Source organism: Orycteropus afer, unplaced genomic scaffold (genome assembly GCF_000298275.1).
Source record: "Orycteropus afer afer isolate SDZICR_OR568_19922 unplaced genomic scaffold, OryAfe1.0 scaffold00016, whole genome shotgun sequence".
Lineage (NCBI taxonomy): Eukaryota > Metazoa > Chordata > Mammalia > Tubulidentata > Orycteropodidae > Orycteropus > Orycteropus afer.
This window is the reverse complement of record NW_006921603.1, coordinates 15,368,558-15,387,424: the sequence shown is the minus strand read 5'-3', so window position 1 is coordinate 15,387,424 and position 18,867 is coordinate 15,368,558. Positions and strand designations below refer to the sequence as shown.

General features: G+C 40.2%; 1 protein-coding gene across 1 annotated transcript in view; it reads right to left on the bottom strand.

Moving 5' to 3' along the window:
- The window catches only part of ROR1 (receptor tyrosine kinase like orphan receptor 1), a 254,000-nt gene extending 248,451 nt beyond the window's left edge, over positions 1–5,549 (bottom strand). The window contains exons 1-3 of the mRNA XM_042783341.1: positions 5,523–5,549; positions 3,718–3,730; positions 1,895–1,966 (exon numbers count right to left, since the gene is read on the bottom strand). Coding sequence (XP_042639275.1) covers positions 1,895–1,966; positions 3,718–3,730; positions 5,523–5,549 — 112 coding nt within the window. The remainder of the gene's footprint in view (positions 1–1,894; positions 1,967–3,717; positions 3,731–5,522) is intronic.
- Between the last annotated feature and the right edge of the window lie 13,318 nt (positions 5,550–18,867).

The window sequence follows — 18,867 nt, the reverse complement described above, 5'->3', positions numbered from 1 at the left end:
CCCTTTATTTTACCTTCCCATTTTAAAAATTCCCATAAATATTTACTGAAAATACATCCTACCTTCCAGGCACTGTGCTAGGTGTCAGGATGAAAAGAATTACATGCACTCCCTATTTTAATACTCTTCATTAGAAAAAAAAAAAAAAATTAAACTTACTGTCATCAAGTGAATTTCGACTCATAGCTACCTGCATTGGGTTTCCAAGACTATAAATCTTTACAGAAGAAGTAGATTGCTTCATCTTCCTCCCACAGAGCAGCTGATGGGTCTGAACACCCCTGGTTAACACCCTTACCCATTATACCAACAGAGCTCAAGAAATGTCCAAATCAAATTTGACAACAGAAAAATTATTCTAAATGACCTTTAAAATAAGGTGAAAAAACATCTCACCTCATCCTGCCATGCTAAAATGCCTAATACAGAATTACCAGTAAAATAACTTTGCCTTTTTGCTGTTTTATAAAATAAAATTTTTGTCCTTTTGCTGTTTTACAAAAATAACTTTATAAGTTATCTTCCCCCAGAGAGGAAAAACAGTTAAGTGAATATATAAGCAAACAAAAGAGAGCTGATCATAAAAGGTAATTTTTGGCAATGACATTTGAGCTCTTTTATCACTATAATCCCAGGACCTAGAATAATGTCTGAACTAAAGTGAAAATTTAAGTTTTTTGAGAGTAAATACACATGCATATGGATGTGGCTCTTCACTAGATAAGGTATGACTTGACATTCTATACAAAAATATTAAGAATGTCCTATGAAAAAGAATTTTTGCTAGATTTTGTGACAGAGGCCTTCTCCCCACCACTACAAAATTAAAAAAGAAAAAAAAAAAAAAAGAGGAACAAGATGAAATCCTACTCTGAAAGAACTTCCAGGCTCAAGATAGACAGGAACATAAATTATCATGTTAAAAAAGTGAAAATATTAAGAGAAGAACAGGGAGAAAGGTTATGGAAGTTCCAAATAAGGAAAAGCCTTATTTCTTCTTAAGGGATAAGACAAGGCTGTGGATAATACAGAATTTAAGCTCGGTCTTGAAGGAAAAGTAGGTTGTGGATGGGTAGAATGGAAGGGCGATCCAAGTAGAAGGAATGATTTAGACAAAAACAGAGAACAGGAGAAGCACAGGATATATAAGAAGAAATAGAAATATGGCTGACATGTAAGGTACCTAGAGAGGACAAAAGAAAACTAAAGGTGGAAAGGTAGATTGAGCAGGCTTGCAGGGGCTTTGAATGTGTCCTGATTTATCACTCTGGAACAGAGGCTTTCTATACTGTACCCAGTTCTTGGCATATGGTGGGCCTTAATACCGAACAAAAACCCTCATAGCAGAAACCTGTTCCCCATGTGCACACAGGAAGCTGCCATCTGTAGGCACAGGCAATTACAAACATTCCAAATACTCTGCCCTGAACCCTGCAAGCACATCAAATGCTGCTTGTAAAAGGTCACCCAGCAAACAGCTCTGATCAGTCCTGGCACAGGCTGAATCAAATCCCGTAAATAAGATCCACTAGATGCAGTGTCAGGAAGGTCAGAAACGACCCTATTTCACATCTTGAAGCGTTTTCACCATGTGGAACATTTTAGACAAAGAAGGGAATGGAAGGAAAGAAGACGACGAAGACGATGGGAGTTAAAAAAAAACCCTTTCCAGAAATAAAAGATTGCCAAGTAATATATGTTAAATGATCACAAAGTAAGCAGGGAATTTATTTTGGCCCCCACCTCCTCCTTAAAAAAAAAAAAAAAAAAGAAAAGAAAAATCCACCTCCTCCTAGCAATATAAAAAGCAGTGGATTTCAAAGAAGGCTATACCAGGATTGAAAATGGCGTTTCACGCCTCCCCACCTCTACCTCTCTTGTCCCCACTCTGTACCTTTGTCCAGTTCACTTGAAATGTTCCATGATGAGGTAGGCACTAACTCAGCAGTGACTGACAACTCGGTTTCTGAAAAGAAAAATAAGGGGGGAGGGCAGAGAAAGACAAGGTCAGTATTAAATAGAGTAACTTATGGGCTGTGATATGCATTACAGGAGATTTCCAAAGGCTCTTGGAGACAGACCACTGCAATCCTATCGTTTATTAAACCGGGATGGCTCTTCCGGGCTGCCAGGCAGAGGTGCCTGCACCATAGAGGCCGCCCAGATGGGAAATTATAGGCCAGATTTAAAGACTTTGGCTTTAAAACATTGGCTTGGAAATTAAAATTAAAATATGTCATAAAACAAAAAAGGCAGAAATTATCAGACATTATCAAATAAAAACACTTCCTCTCCTTGTTAGAAGGCCAGTCTTAGATTAAAATATTCAGCAATCTCCCCAGGAAAAATTACAACAACATTGCTGCTGAGTTCATTTGCTTGTGCTTGTGCTTGTGCACTGGTAGCATTTTTATTAATAGAGAAATCCACTTCTCTACATTGAAACTTTAACCCAAATGAAAACTTTCAAGTACTTAAATGTAGTCATCTGTCTGTATTAATGATAAATTTGTATTACATTGTCTATATTAATTAATGTTAAGTATTAACTAAGCTTAAAACACAATTTTTCAAAACCACTATAAATGAAAGCAAATGTGCAAGTAGTGATCTAAAAGAAGCAATACATTATGAGGATCAAAATATGTGTTGATAATATATGGTATTATATAAATGATGTTTTTGTCTTTGCTTCAGAAAATTTAACCCATCACACCATCCTTCTAGTATATATATATATATATATTTTAACTTTATATTGTAATTTGGGTAGAAGTTTACAGAGCAAATCGATTTTCCTGTGAGCATATTTTAATAGGGGTGAACTAATTTTATCCCAGGCATGTTCTCTCTCTTTCACATACGCACATATACACATTCATAGCATTAAAAACAAAACAAAACTGTCTGCCATTGAGTAGAGTGTGACTCATGACAGCCCTGTGTGTGTCAGAGTAGAACTGTGTTACACAGGGTTTCAATGCCTTGTATTTTTGACAGTAGATAGCCAGGTCTTTCCTCTGAGGTGCCTCTGGATAGATTTGAACCTCCAGTCTTTTGGTTAGCAGTTGAGCACTTTAACCATTTGTACCACCCAGCGACATCTTCAGAGTCTTACAGACTTATCAATGTTGGGCAGGATGTTGGCGAGCCCAGGGCTATTAGATATATGGCATACATGTTGTCAATTTCCGTCTGTCACTCCAGTGCAGGCATTAGAACCTTAGCAGTCAGTTAGAACCCTATATGCCTTCCAAGCCTGTTCTCTGCCTTATGGTCTTTCGAACATAGTGCTATACACAGCCACTAAAAAATGGATCTGAGTTGGTATACTAGATAAACTATAGTTAGTGGAAGAATTGAGATGCAGATTCAGGTCTGTCTGACTCTGTCGCCCTCATACCTCCCAGCAAGACATGGTGGCTAGTCTTCAAGTCTTTGTGACATCTAACTTTTGTCCATCTTACCTCTGCCTTGACCCTTTCACCTAGATAAACATACTTTCTACATTTCCTTATTTACTAGTGGTGACTGCCTGCCAAATGGCCATAGAAGCTGTACACCATCGTCACTGACTAAACTTTGCCAAAGACAGTATGTTTACCTACTGAGACCTTGCAAAGGTCCGCTTCCAATCTGTTTACTGGGTCTCTGATCAACCTGCTACACACAGCAGACAACAAAGTTGTTTGGTTAGTGCAGGCTTCCTTGGCTTACCTCTTCCTTGATCCTAGAAGCAGGTGGGAAAGGGAGTAGACAAACCAGACATACCTGGCCCACCTCAAGTGGCTCCAGTCTCCTCATCTGTCTTGAGCCCAAAACAGCACAGACTCTTTTAAACCAAAAAAACCCAAACTCACTGCCATCGAGTCGGATCTGACTCATAGCGACCCCTCCTTGGGTTTCCAGGGCAGTATCACTACGGAAGTAGATTGCCCTGAAATCAGTTCCTGTGGTGCACTGTGGTAGAGTGCTTGGCTGCTAACTGAAAGGTTGGCGGTTCGGAACTCACCAGCCATTCCAGCATAAAAAGATGTGACAATCTGTTTCCATAAAGAATAAAGCCTTGGAAATCCTATAGGGCAGTTCTAATCTATCCTATAGGAGGATCACTATGAGCTGGAATTGACTTGATGGCAGTGGGTTTTGGGCAATATGGGAAGGATCATAAATATGAAACAAACAAACAAAATTTACCCAAGTAGATAGGAAAAATGCTAACACACAATCACAATAGGAGGCAGTGTTTCTGGTGGCGCCAGTCACTTGTCCTAGGGATGGATAATGCATGCGGCCGATTAGGGTTCTCCATATATGACTCTAACTGCATACCACTCTGACCCCCCACCCTGCTGACACCCATTCTGGTTCTTTGAATAATGGTCCCTCTTCTGCAGCATTATGGATTACTGTGGTCCGTTTGCCTTATAAAAAGGCTCTTCAGGCACTCACTCCAATACCCAGACTTCAGGAAGCATGGGAATAGAAGCATGGCAGGTAGGGCAGCATTTTAGGCGAGGAAGCAAAAGATGGGGAAGTGGTGGTATTAAGATAGGTCTTGACTACATTTACATTCAATATTTTCATAGCTTCATCTTACTGCTGCTCACAAGTTAAATTGCCAGAAATATAGGTTTCATTTTACAGTATTCATTTTATAGAAGGTTAGTTACATGTCACTTGATTTTTTCCAACATGAGTATGAATTGCTGACTGAATGAATATAAGTTGGAACTGATGACAAATACATAGATTCTTGGCACTGCTAACAGTGAAATTGTTCCCCCACGTGTCACTGGACACTAATTACCACTCAGTTCTTGGATGATGGCAAAGATAATTTCAATTCAAAAGTTCATTAAATAACTGGGCTGATTTTGAGGAATTTTGTCCTCTACCGTAAGACCCATTCCTTGAGATAACCATACGTTCAGCTTCTCTGATAGGAATGATAATAACAACAGATAAAATATTTTAAAACATAAATAACCTTGAAAAATATTACTTTCCAAGACCACATGTTTTAGAAGAAAGGCTGATCATTAGAAAGGAAAAGTTTAATATTAGTAATTCCCATCACAAAAATGATGTTTAATTTCCTTTCTTTTTTCTCTGAAAGAAAGGCTAAACCTTAAGTGAGCACATCTCAACTTGATCTCCATTAATTGCTGGGTCACCTGCGACTTTGGAGAGAGATATCACCTCATCACACTTGGCCCTGAAGTATCTCTACTGATAGGTTCAGCCTCTGAATTGTCCTTCCCACTCTGGCAAGAGGATGGGATCTTTCCAGGCATATTTAAAACCATACTAGTGCCTTTCTTTGCGTAAAATCACTGTGGTAATAGAAAGTTAATATATTCGAATCAGGAGACAGTAGAATCTTTAATGGAAATACACACCTATATTAAAATTCCAACCCCTGCCACTTAATTTTTTTTTTAATCACAATCTCTATTTCCTTATCTGTAAAATCTAATTTCTGCCACCTAACTTTGTGATCACAACCTCTATTTTCTCACCTGTAAAATGAGGACAACTAAAGTCATCTTGGAGGACTGTAGCTATAGCTAGGTGCCGTCAAACTGATTTTCAACTTATAGCTATTCTATGTGACAGAGTAGAACTGCCCCAAAGGGTTTTCTAGGATGTAATCTTTACCAAGTCTTTCTCCCATAAAGTTGCTTCATGGGTTTCTGTAGTAGTTAAGGTTATATGTCAACTTGGCTGGGCCTGGTTTTGAGTGGCAAGTAACTAGATGTAGTTCTCCCCCATGATGAGATTGGTAATCTACTCTATGGTGGAATCTACTGGAGCAGCTGAGTAGCTGCCTTAGGGATGTGGTCTGTTTCCAGTATAAGAATCAGCTTTGAGAAAGGTCTCTGAAGCTTTTTGGCATGCTTGGACCCTGCATGTAGCCAAGTCTTCATTCAGCAGCTTGCCATGTTTCCTGCTGATCTTAGGAATGTCTCTGGACTTGAACTGGTGGTCAGCCGTGTTGCTTGATAATCTTGGACTGTGCCATTTTATTTTTCCACCTTAGGTCTGTCAGCCTCAGCACCCACCAGCTGACTGAGTTAAGAGAAGCTTCTAGCTTCAGTGGGCCGGGAGCAAGAGGCAGAACTGAAGCCCAAGGTTGAGGGGCTTTCACCCAGACCCTAGAGCTGGCACTTTGAACTTGGACTTCTAGCCTCCTAAATTGTAAGAGAATAAACTCCTGACTTGTTAAAACCACCCACTTGTATTTTCTGTTAGAGTGGCATTGGAGAACAAAACAGTGAACTACCAATCATTCAGTTAGTAGCTGAGCAATTAACCCTTATACAACCAGGGCTTCTTCAGAGGACTGGTCAATTGTGACTCAAAGAGACCCTATAGGACAGAGTAGAACTGACCCACAGAGTTCCAAGGCTATATTCTATATGGAACCAGAGTGCCACATCTTTCTCTACCAGACCAGCTGGTGGGTTCGAACTGCCAATCTTTTAGTGATCAGCCAAGCACTTATCCACTGCACAACCAGGGTCTTCAGAGGACTTTAGGGAAGGTTTAATTATATAAATGGGTCCAGCATAGAGTGGACAGTCAAGACGATTCCTGCCTTCCCCTTTGTCTAGTAAGGCAGATGGCAGCCAGCCTCTACATGGACATCCTTGGTTAGCTGCTATTCTCTATGTGTGAGATAATGCATTTGCCATGCCTTTAGAAAGACTGCATTTCATGTGCCTCCCTAATCCAAGCCAATCTTTTCTTTCTGTGAGGTTTTCCTGAATTGGCCACCAGTTCTCTAAGAACTTAAGTGTTTTTATGTGGTTTTAGACAATTTAAGCAAATCAAGCATGTTTTAGAAAACTCCAGCCCTTATCTTTCCCGACCTCTGTAGGAGGGCAAACCTCAAAAGCTATTCCTCCACCGATTTGATCAATAAGAGCTATTATCTTTGCAGTTTCTCCGATGATTGACTTTTTGGCACTGATTCTGCAAAGCCATAAGGTTTTGGTATTTAAGCCTGAACAGTGGGAGTGTTATTTGCAGGGAAGGAAAAAAAAGAAAAGAAAAACAAGCCTTGAATCCTCCTCATTGATAAACGCCTGTGCTCTCTGAGAGGCTTACTGGTTCATCTCAGCAGTTGGCAGGTAGAGACTCAACGTTCACAGGATGCGGAAGCTCTTCCAAGAAGCACCCAGCCATGCCACATCCTGTATGCCGATCCAGGGATGCATGCAGTTACACAGGCACAGTCCAGCTGACTCATGAGACTAGTGGCAGGCCCAAAGGCCCTTGCAGAGGTAGAGCTAGTGGCTTGCTGGCAGGGAGGGCTACCCCATTCCCTTTCTCAACCAGAGGGTTACTGTGACCCACAATGTTTGACCTGGGTGGGTGTCAGAGACTTCTTTATCCAACTTTTTTTTTTTTTTTTTTTGTAGCCATAGGATTCTGTGGAGGTGACATTTTAGTGGGACATTGGAGGAGGTGAGGGTAAAGTGGACAAGAGTCCAAAGCTAAAGACCCTTCTTCAACAGGAACAGCTCTGCTTTTATCATATTCAGGTGTCATAAAAAAGGCTTTCATTCTTTAAAAAAAAAAAAGTTTGAAGCTCTTATGTAGTTCAATTCACTCACTATATGGATAAAGAAAATGAGGTTCATCACAGTCAAGTGACTTGGCAAAGATCACAGAAATTCTATGGTACAGTCAGGCCTTCAAAGCCATGCTGACTTCTCACTGAGCTCTATTGTCTTCTCTCTATGTCCCTAAGAAAGGAGCTCTGGTGGTACAGTGCTTAAAGCATTTGGCTACTAACCAAAAAGATGGTGGTTCAAACCTACTAGCCACTCCACAGAAGAAAGATGAGGCAGTCTGCTTTGGTGAAGATTTACAGCCCTGGAAACCCTATGGGGCAGTTCTATCCTGTCCTGTAGGGTCACTATGAGTGGGAATCGACTTCATGACAGTGGGCTTGGCTTTTGATTAGTTACACCCCTGAGATGTGTTATGTATCCTTAGAGGCTAAGTTCAGAGAGGCAGACAGGGGTATTCCAAATAATCAGGGTCAGTCACATAAAAGGAGCACACTTTCTTCTTGTGGTAAAAAAAAGGAAAAAGAAAGAAAGAAAGAAAAAAACTTCTGTGCTTGTAACTGTTCATGAGAGAGGGGAACTTACCTGAAGGCTCTGAGATCTCTGGTATGCAATGTTATTTTAGACATTATTTGGGGAAGGCCTTCAGCCTTGGTTCCTTCCTCTCCCTGGTGCCTCAGGGAAGGAGGAGCCCACAGTCAAGTAAGTCATCTTAACCAATGGTGTCTATTTGGTAAAGTAACTATGCTTGCTTTAGAAGGGCAGGCAGTCTATCTGCCCCAACAGCCCAAAGGGTTCAGTCAGCTTGGACATCATTCTGGCCCTGTGCTCACAATTACCCACATCCAGGCACCTTTAAGAAAGAATCCTCCACTCCATGGACTTGGCTTACTTGCTGACCAGTAAAGAAGATAGAGTCTCCCTCACCCCATGTGGGATAGTCAGGAGTAGAGAGTACTATACTCCATGTCTATGAGAACCTCATAATCCTCACTGACCTAAAATTTGATTTTTGGTGTAACTCTAAGTGAAGTTATCAATGTAGTTACAGAGTGTGGTGCAGTGGATTACTTTTATATGGCCTGAACTCCCATCAAATGATTGGGTGATACTATACAAATAAAGTGCTTGTGGTTGCCCAAGGGGATTAGATAGCTTACTAATAATACAAATAAGGAGCATGGAACCTTTGTGGGGTTGGAACTATACAAATAAGGTCTGTGGAACATTAACAAAGGGACTGACAGGTCAGTCTTGCCATCTGATTAGGCTTAAAATGAGCTATCCTAGAGGCAGAAAGAGGGTACTTCACTACCACCAAGACAGAAGAGCTGGAAGTTCACCTTTTGGTCCTAAGGTCCCTGCACTGAGAACCTCCTAGATCCAGGAGACAGACAGCTATAACACTAGAGACAGCTCAAGATGATAAGAAGTGGCAGCAAGCACAGCAAAGAAGCAACAGCAGCAATAGAACCAAGGAGATGGTAAAATGGGCTCCTTAGCCCATGGAGTAAGAGAGAGCTGAGTGCCGTTGGGCAGGAGGCAAGCTAGTGGAGCGGGGTGCCTCCTGACACTTATTGGTAGAGCTATAGAGCTTTGCAACAAGTTGGAACACATGCAGGGCAGAGGCCAAGCTGGGCCAAGAGGCCTGAAGGGCCAAGGGACCAAGGGTCAGAGAGAGGCCTACCCATGAGCATGGTCAAAAAGCTGTCCTGTCTGAAGAACTGGATCCTGAGTTGTTCCTGATCCTGAATTGTAACTTCGTTAATAACCCCCATAAACCATGAGTGTTCTCTGAGTTCCATGTGGTCATTGCAATGATTCTCGAACCTAGCAGAAAAGTAAAGAGTGCCATGGGAGGGATGGCTGGTATAGGAATTGGTAAAAAGGTTGAAGAGAGGAGGTATATCTGACTTCCCTTTCATAGGAATCAGTCTTGGGCTGTTGATGCCAATAATGATTCTCTTTCCTTCCCTTGTGAAGTTAGATGTTAGATGAGGAGATCTGATGCTGCTACCACACCATTTTTACACAGAGAAAGATGACGACACATCCTGTAAACTTAAACCTCCACTCTGCTGCCCGATCACACTGCCTGTATTGTACTGTGAAATAATATTTTATTATAAAACCTGTAATTACTTTCTAAATAGCATAATTACATTGTATTATTTAGTAAATGCAGCAAAAGTATTAATTTGTTGAAGAAAAAATTCAAAATATACCAAAATTTGTGGTATTTTTCATATTTTTATACAGAGAGAATTGAAAAAAAAAAGTTGCCTAGGTTTTCTCAAAGTTTGAATGGTACCACTTGTGCTCAGAAATCTTTTCAACAATGTTAAAACATAGGTACCATTATTACCTCCATTTTATGATTAAAGATCTTGAGGCTGAGACACATACCCACACAGTTTACAGAGGTGGAGGGTGGTGATCAATAGCAGGCAATTGTACATCAGAGCCAGAGCCAGAGCATCTCTGAATTGTGCTAAATTCTGAGGGGCGTGTTTATGGGGGGGTAGGTGGAGACTAGCACAGGGCTGAAAAACATCTACTTGTTTTGTGGCTTACGCCCTCGTCAGCCCAGAGGTCCCCTGCGGATCTCTAAGCTCTGCAGAACACAGTTTGAGAAACAATGCCAGAAAACAAACTCCATCACCCAGATCAGTACTTTTTCCCTAATTCTAAAATCCAAAATTGAGGATGGAGGACATAAAGAAGAGGAAATATTGCCTGAATCACATTTAAATGCATTTTCTCCTTTGGAAATACTGTCTGGGAAATATTATATTCTTCTTTAAGTCTCTTAAATTTAATCTTAGGGATCACATGCAGTTCCTGTGCTTGAAGGAATGATGCTGTACAAAGGACCTCGATGACACAATCTTTACAGCAAATAAAATTGCCTATATATTCTTGAAAATTATTTTTCTTAAAAAAACAAAAAGGTCATATTTGGCCTCTCTTGTCCATGGAACTATAAAGATGCACACGCTCTTTCATTTACTCACTCATTCTGTGTATATGCATCAGCACATTCAAGGTGCAAACACTGGTATGGCACAGGGCTAGGCAGTGTTTCATTCAGCTGTATATGGGGTCACCACGAGCTGGGGGCTGATTCCACACAGCTAACAACATGTGCAAGTAACTGGGATGAAAAAGCATGACCTGGTCCTTGACACTTTAAAAAATCTTACATCCAGTGAAAGAGAATACAGCAACACCAACAGGCAACCATAAACAGTGTGAGCAACAAAAAGAACTGACAGAAATGGCCTCTCCATCCCACTAGCCACGCCCCATGCAGGCTAAAAACACTAAGTGCACTGAATAAAATATCACAGGAAAAAAATATAATGCACTGCTGAGGCTGAAAGAAAAGGAAAATTTCAGGTGCCAGAAGGGAAGAGAACAGTAAGTAGAAGCTGGTGCTGAAGGCGCCTATGAATATAGGCCCTCTGGGCTGGGAGCTACAGTTTCAATGCTCATTTGAAAGTCAAAGATGGGGCTCTGGGCCAGACTGAGATCTGAGCTTCCTGACTAAAGCCTCAACTGCACTACTAGGGTGAGGGGGGTGAAGGGATGGGGTGGAGGTTTAACAGTCTTTGGGAAGAGGCTAGAAGCACTTTTCTCAGTAGCCCAGAGAAGCCGCTGGGGTACTGGTAGTCTGCCCATGGCTCTCAGGGAGGGGGGTGGGGGGAGTTAGCTACACAAGAAATCAAAAGAATGTGCAAATATTGATTTATTTTCATGGTACAGGCAAACAAATCCGCAATTTTAACATAAAAATGAGTCTGACATTTTTCAACATTCTAAGTCTGGTTAAAGCATTAGGCTGCTAACCAAAAGGTCAGAGGTTCGAACCCACCAGCTGCTCCATGGGAGAATAATAAGTTAGTCTGCTTCCATAAATGATTTATAGCCTTGGAAAGCCCATGGGGTAGTTCTACTCCATCCTATGAGTCAGAATCAACTCAATGACAGTGGGTTTGGCTTGGTTTTGGTTAGGGCCCAGCAGAAGCAAATGAAAACCTATCTTGTAAGAGACTTTCAGAATTCAGAGCAAATAGTCCTCCCACAGAAAAAGAACTTTTTTTTTTTTAACATAAAAAAAGATTAAGGAGAGTTGTTGTTGTTGTTATGTGCCATCGAGTCAGATCCGACTCATAGTGAACCCAAGGAGAGTTAGCAAGCACAATAAATAGAAGAATCAGTCACCCAAGAAACTGAAATAGTATCTGAAAGATATTTAAAAATATAAATGCTTAAAATGATGAAAAATATTTTTTAAAACATTGAAAGAACAGGACTGAATAATAAAAGAAAAAGAACAAGCAAATTAAAAGAAAACAAATAGACTTCATATGATAAATATCATTACCAGACTGAAAAACTGAAAAATTACTGATTATACAGTAGATTAAGGAAGCTCTGGTGGTGTAGTGCCTAACGCATTTGACTGCTAACCAGAAGGCTGGCAGTTCAAACCCACCAGCCACTCCTCAGAAGGAAGGTTGGGCAATCTACTTTCATAGTGATACCACCTCAGAAATCCAAGTAGGGGTCGCTATGAGTCAGATTCAACTCAATGGCAGTTTGGTTGCGGGGGACTGTAGATTAAACCCACCTGCTGCCATTGAGTTGATTTCAACTCATAGTGACTCATTAGGACAGAGTAGAAGTGCCCCATATAGTTTTCAAGGCTATAAATCTTTACAGAAGCAGACTGCCTAATTTCTCCCATAGAGTGGCTGGTGGGTTCAAACTGCTGACCTTTTTGTTTAGCAGCCAAATGCTTTAACCACTGCGCCACCAGAGCTCCTTATACTGTAGATTAGACGCAGCTTAAATTATAATTTGTTAACTAAAAGATAGGTGAGAAATCACATTGAATGTAGACAGAGGTATGAAGTCACAGCAAATATGAAAGAGCAGTTAAAGTGCATGGAGAACCAAACAAGAAGGGCCAACAGATATCAAATAGAACTTGCAGAAGTAGCACATACAGGGAATGAGAGAGCGAATATTTGAAGAAACAATGGTTTAATTACAATTTTAAAATTAAATAATGTCACTCCAGACTGAAATAACATGCTGTCTTGGTTTGCTGCTGCTGCTATAACAGAAATAACATAAGTGGATGGCTTTAGCAAGGAATTTATTCTCTTATAGTTTGGAGGCTAGGGGCTGGGTAAAGGCCTCTCGACCTTGGACTTCAGCTCTGTCTCTTATTCCAACCCCACTGGAGCTGGAGGCTTCTTCCAACTCAGGCAGATGCTGGCTGTTGAGGCTGATGAACCCAAGATCAATAGGTAAAATGGCATAATCCCAAGATTGGCAGGCAACACGGCAAGCCATTGGTTCATGTCCAGGAACTGGAGATGAAGAAATGGCCAAATGCAGGATCCAAACATGCCAAAAAGCTAGAGACCTTTCTCAAAGCTTCTCCTTATATACTGGAAGTAGGCCACACCCTGAAGGCAACTACTGAGCTGCTCACAATGGATTCCATTATAGAGTTGATTACAAACTCATCATGGAGAATAATTACATCCATCTGCCCAGCCACTCAAAACCATGGTCCAGCCAAGTTGACACAGAACTTTAACTACCACACATATCAAGTCCTGAAGAGAATGAATGAATAAATGAATAAACACATCACCCATAGGTAACTCTGAAAAAACTGCCAAATGTTAAAACAAAGATACAATTTGAAAAAAGCAAAACAAACAAACAAAAGACAGATTGTTTCTGAAGTAGTAAGCAAAAACTTATGGAACAGCAGACTTCTTATCAACAATAAGCAACAACAATAGTAAGAATGAAATTGAATGCAAAAGGAAGGAGTTATATGCAAGAAACAATAGTAATCAAATAAATTGAGAAATATGCTGAACATTTAAAATAAGCCTTCACTATAAAAACAAATATGATAGGAGGTACAACAGAGGTAAGTAGAGGGTGCTAAGGCAGCACTGGGGATAAGTACATACTCCCCTTTGGGAAGAGGGAGGCCCTGAGGGGTGTGGAAGATTGCTGCAGGCTGAAAGGAGGCCATTGTATTAGGAAGACTATCTAGACTATGGCAACTAACAACAACAAGGCACATTAGGAAAAATGCAACTAACTCAATAATGTTCAGCTTCAACTAGAGCAGTAGCAACTTTTTCCAAGTAAACAAACAATAATCCCAAAGGCCAGGAGCTTCAATTTTTTTTGTTTATTTTGTTTTAAGAAGGAAACATCCTAGATAATTACTAAAGAAGCATGATCTCCTTAGGGACAGTGTAAACTCCTAAGAAAAATCTCAAAATAGCTCAAGTCTTGATCTTCCCCAAAGAGAAGTTTAAATGAGTAAAACCCAGAGTTAGCACTCCCTCCTCACTCACCCATGGTGCCACTAGCTAATAAGGACAGAAACTGCCTTGTTTACTTATGTGTCCCTGAGGAACTCTGGTGGCACAGTGGTGAAATGCTTGGCTGTTATCCAAAAGGTGGGCAGTTTAAATGCAACAGCTGCTGTGTGGGAGGAAGATGTGGCAATCTGTTACTGTAAAGAGTACAGCCTTGGTAACTCTATGGGGCGTTACACTTTGGCCTATAAGGTCACTGAGTGAGAATCGACTCAACAGCAATGAGACCTACCTGTCCCTAACACAGAGCCTACCTCACATCGAGCTTCAGAGCAAACTGGCAGAGACAGTAAAGAAAAGGAGAAGGAAGCATGCTGAAAAATACTTAGCTCCAAAATTGGTCTTATCTCCTTACAGAGGTTCCATTTCATTTCCTTTCTGTTGCAGCAGACACCTCAGGTTTCTAACGACATCAACAAATCTCACTCTTTTCTCTAGTTTCCACTTGACTGCTTTTCCTTATACACACTTCCCCTCAATAATGCCTTCTGTCAATTTTCCTTCCCATCAGGGCTTTAATTCGGTACATTCTGGTTTGACCACCTACTGAGAATTTGTGTTTCCACCCTAGATATACTGAAGCAGAATCTACCATTTAACAAGAACCTCAGGTGATTCTGACAGATCTCCAGATGCATACATAAGATCCTGGGGATCTTGTTAAACGGTAGATTCTGCTTCAGTATATCTCAGGTGGAAATACAAATTCATAGCAGGGGGTTGAGCAGGAATAAACCGGTTTGAAGCTCTGCTTCTCATTCATCCTGCTGTGTCATCTGTCTTTGTCTTCTGTGCTTGCCATTTTATTTCTCATCTTGTACGGCCCATGTACACTTTCATTTAATAGTCTATAATCCATTTTATAATACAATCTATTACCTAGTAATTGACTCTGGCTAATTCAAAGTCACCAGCCATTGAAAATAAGAAAGAGACCCAAGAAGTACTCTCTTGCTACATTTCCGTGACAGTCTGTGAGTTAATTCTTGACTTTTGCAAAACAAATGAAGTTTTGGTTAAGTGCTACACACAAGACACATGAAATCAAATTATGCTGTGTTTTCCCTAAAGCCATAGTATATAAGCAGAAGGTTTGGCCACAAGATTTTGTTTAAAAACACCTTGTTTTCACCAAGTTTTATACTATTAAGTTCATTTGTTTGTCTGTTCATCCATCCATCCAAGAAATATTTACTGAAAGGGGCAGGGAGTCTAAATTAATGGTGATGTAACAAAATGAGTGAAGATAGTGAGAATGGTGACACACTGTGAGATATACAACCAATGTCATTAAACTACACATGTAGAAACCGAAATGTGTTTGATTGCACACAGTGTCACCAAATATATGTGCTGGGATGTAATAGTGAAATAGCATCAAGATTGTTCACTACTTCATGGAAATCATTGTCTGATGTGGGCACCGAGAAGTAAACAAAGAATTGAAATACAGTATGATAAGTACTAAGATGGGAAAAACAAAAGGACTTAATGCAATTTTGGAAGCTCCTGTCCTGACCAAAGATTTTGGTGATGAACCTTGTATGATTTATGGAGGGCCAGATGTTTAGACAGAGACAAGCAGCCTTTGGTTCGTCTAAATTCTTCCTTTGAATAAAATAAGATTTTCTGCAACAAATGAACAAAGAGCTAAACACTGGTGAGGTCATCATCCTTTAAAAAAAAGTGTCCTATCATCCTTAGAGAAGACAGTCTACAGCAGATATTTCTTCACCTGCTATAATCACAGAACTGCCCTTGTCTGCAGGAGTTGGCTACTCAAAAGTGTCTCCTATTAGAAACAAGTAATGCTTCTCCCAGTTTTTGAGACCTGGTTCAGTTCCTAGCCTGATAAAACCAAACCAAACTCACTGTGATCAAGTCAATTCTAATTCATAGTGACCCTGTAGGGCAGAGTAGAACTGTTCCATAGGGTTTCCAAGGCTGTAAATCTTTATGGAAGCAGACTGCATCATCTGTCTGCTGTGGAGTGGCTGGTGGGTTTGAACCTTCAACTTTTTGGTTAGCAGCCCAGTGATTTAACCAGTGCACCACCAGAGCCTGATATACTTCCTAAATTGATTCTTTCACCATGACTAGGTATTAATGTGTTTTTATCTCCCCAGCAACCTGAGTGTGTGCTGGGAGTGGAAGTTTAGTCTAACCTCCCTAAGAGGTTCTAATTTTCCAGTTCCTTTTAGCTTTGTAATATTTACTTGGACTCTGTAAAAGAGAGCATTGTTGCCCATTCAAATGGTACTGTTTATAGGTTAAATGACTTCTGCTCCAGCCTCCTTGTTCAGAGACCAATCAGAAATAAAAGATAGAAAACAGAATATCCAATCACAAATTCCATCTCCTCGAAATAGTGTAACCCTGACATTAATCAAATCTTTCTCACGTTTGCACCTCAGATGGAAGGATACTGCAGTTTCAAGATATGTTTAAAGCACAGAAAATGATCATGCAATTCAACAGGAAAATAAATTTGCACAATTAGTGATATTCAGTTTACGACTGAAAATACACAAAAAGGAATTACTCTAATTTTCTACTTGTCTGTTTTTCACTTAATTCTGTGTTCCATGTGTCCTTTGGTCATCAGCAAACAAATGTTCTTCCTTTCATGCTGATTAGACAGGAAACTTTTTAAAGGCAAGGATAATGTCTCCAGCTTCCTTTGTGTTCTATCTGGTTTTTATATAATCCTGGAACAGGCTATATGGCAGGCAGTATAGCAGAAGCATGAAAAGCACTCTGGAGCCAGACATATTCTAACTGCAATTCTGTCACACAATAGTCTGTGACTTGGGGCCAACAAATTCATACCTCTGATCTTCAATTCATTGTCATAAATTGGGTATAATAATGAGGGACTTGAGGGACTGTCATGAAGATTGACTGAGATAATACTTGGAGATGAGTTCGGTGCTGAGCGGAACTGTATCTAGTAAAGCAGCAGCTATAACTATTTGGTAAAGATGAATTTAGCAATCATACATACAGCCTGAGGGTATTTAATGCAGTGACTCCCAAATCCAGCTGCAGAGCAACTTAAACTACATCATTTCTTGAAAACTGTCCTCAAACTACTGAATCACCCTAAGTGAGTCTTACATAACCAGCTTAAGCAATGGTCCCCAACGAGCCACCAGTTTAGGGAAACTCAATGCTATGACTGCAAAACAAAACAAAACAAAACTTTACAGGAAGGCTTACATGAACTGAGAAGTTAATAAAATTTAAAAATCTCAGGGAAAAAGAATAAGCAAGTTAAAACTTTATTCTTGTATTTTTCCCAAAGATCCAACACAGGGAACAACCTCAATGGGTAATAACTGATAACAAAATTGGCACTTTTTGTCTTTCAAAGTCAAATATTTATGTTTAACTTGAAGATTCTCTTAATTGTTTGACCACCATTTTAGCCAAACAGACTTTTAGATGGACAATTGTTGTCTTATAAAGAGCAGAACAGTACTGTCTTATTACCTAAATCAAATAGAATCTCAATGGCTGAGAACTGTGTTTGTGGGTCCCTCACCAAATGGGCAAATTGGGCACACTCGGAAAGTGTAAAGTCACCCTCCTCTAGGCAGAAAACAGAAACAAATCTCTTTCCAGCTCTGATTCTTAGCAACTTAAAGCATTTACAAAGACAAGGCCACTTTGGATGCAATTGAAAAAGCTATTAAGATTCCAAGCACCTTACAGTTTTACACGTACCTTGTATTTAGGTAGCATTTTTCCTTTCAAGAAAGCCCATACACACAGCAGACATTAGCTCAGGACTCCACATGTGAAGGATCAAGGCCCAAGATAATCATATCCTGGTTGGAGATGAAGAAACCCAGATGTGGACATAGAACTTGCCTAAGGTCCCGTGATGGGAGCTCTGGTAGCATAGTGTTTAAGGCACTTGACTGCTAACCAGAAGTCTGGAGGTTCAAACCCACCAGCCACTCCTCGGAAGGAAGGTTGGGCAATCTACTTCCATAGTGATTCCACTTCAGAAACCCAAGGAGGGGTCGCTATGAGTCAGGTCTGACTTGATGGCACATAACAACAACAATACACAAGGTCCCCTGATATGTCATCAACTGTGAGGCGAAAGCAACCATCATCTCCCCCTTACCCAGTTCTGGTTCTGCTCAAGTTCTCTATAACACTGTTCATGAAGGCCCATCTCCCAATTTTAAGGTTTTTTTTTTTTTTTTAAAGTCCCTCAAGCACTGTACTCAATTATTTCAAAGTTCCAAAGAGTAAGGAGTAAAAGAAAAATGAAAGAAATTATTTTCAAAAGTCTATTGAAAGTATAATTCTTACCTTCTGGCTGTCTCTGGAAACCAAGTGTTTAAATTAATGGGATTGAGCGACTCCTAGATTAGTAGAAATTATTTTAGTCAGAAGTAACTTTAGGAGGATTCCTATTATCCAGCAAGATAGTGAGATGATGTAGCTCTTATGAGCCTGGGTGTGTAGAATCCAGACGGCTGGCAATTTTCAAAAAAACGTAATTTGCCTCAAATTGCTCCAGTTTAAAATGCTTAGCCTGTCTGGACTGGGTTTCCTGCATCATGTCATCACTGATAGCCTAGGGAGATCAATAAGTAGCATTAAATAGAGGGAAGCATTAAGCAGAACATAACTTTGGACCAGAATCCCTTCTCAGAGCCTGCTAGTCTAATGTTACCCTTGTTGGAAATTCTACAGTATTTTATTTATTTCAGTCTTAAGGCACTTCACGCATTATAAGGCAATTTACGATTAGATGGGTATACATCATCTTTATTAAAATTGTATTTACTAAAATTGAGGGTAGGGATCCTACATTTCCCCACTGCATCAATTGCTGCATCATATAC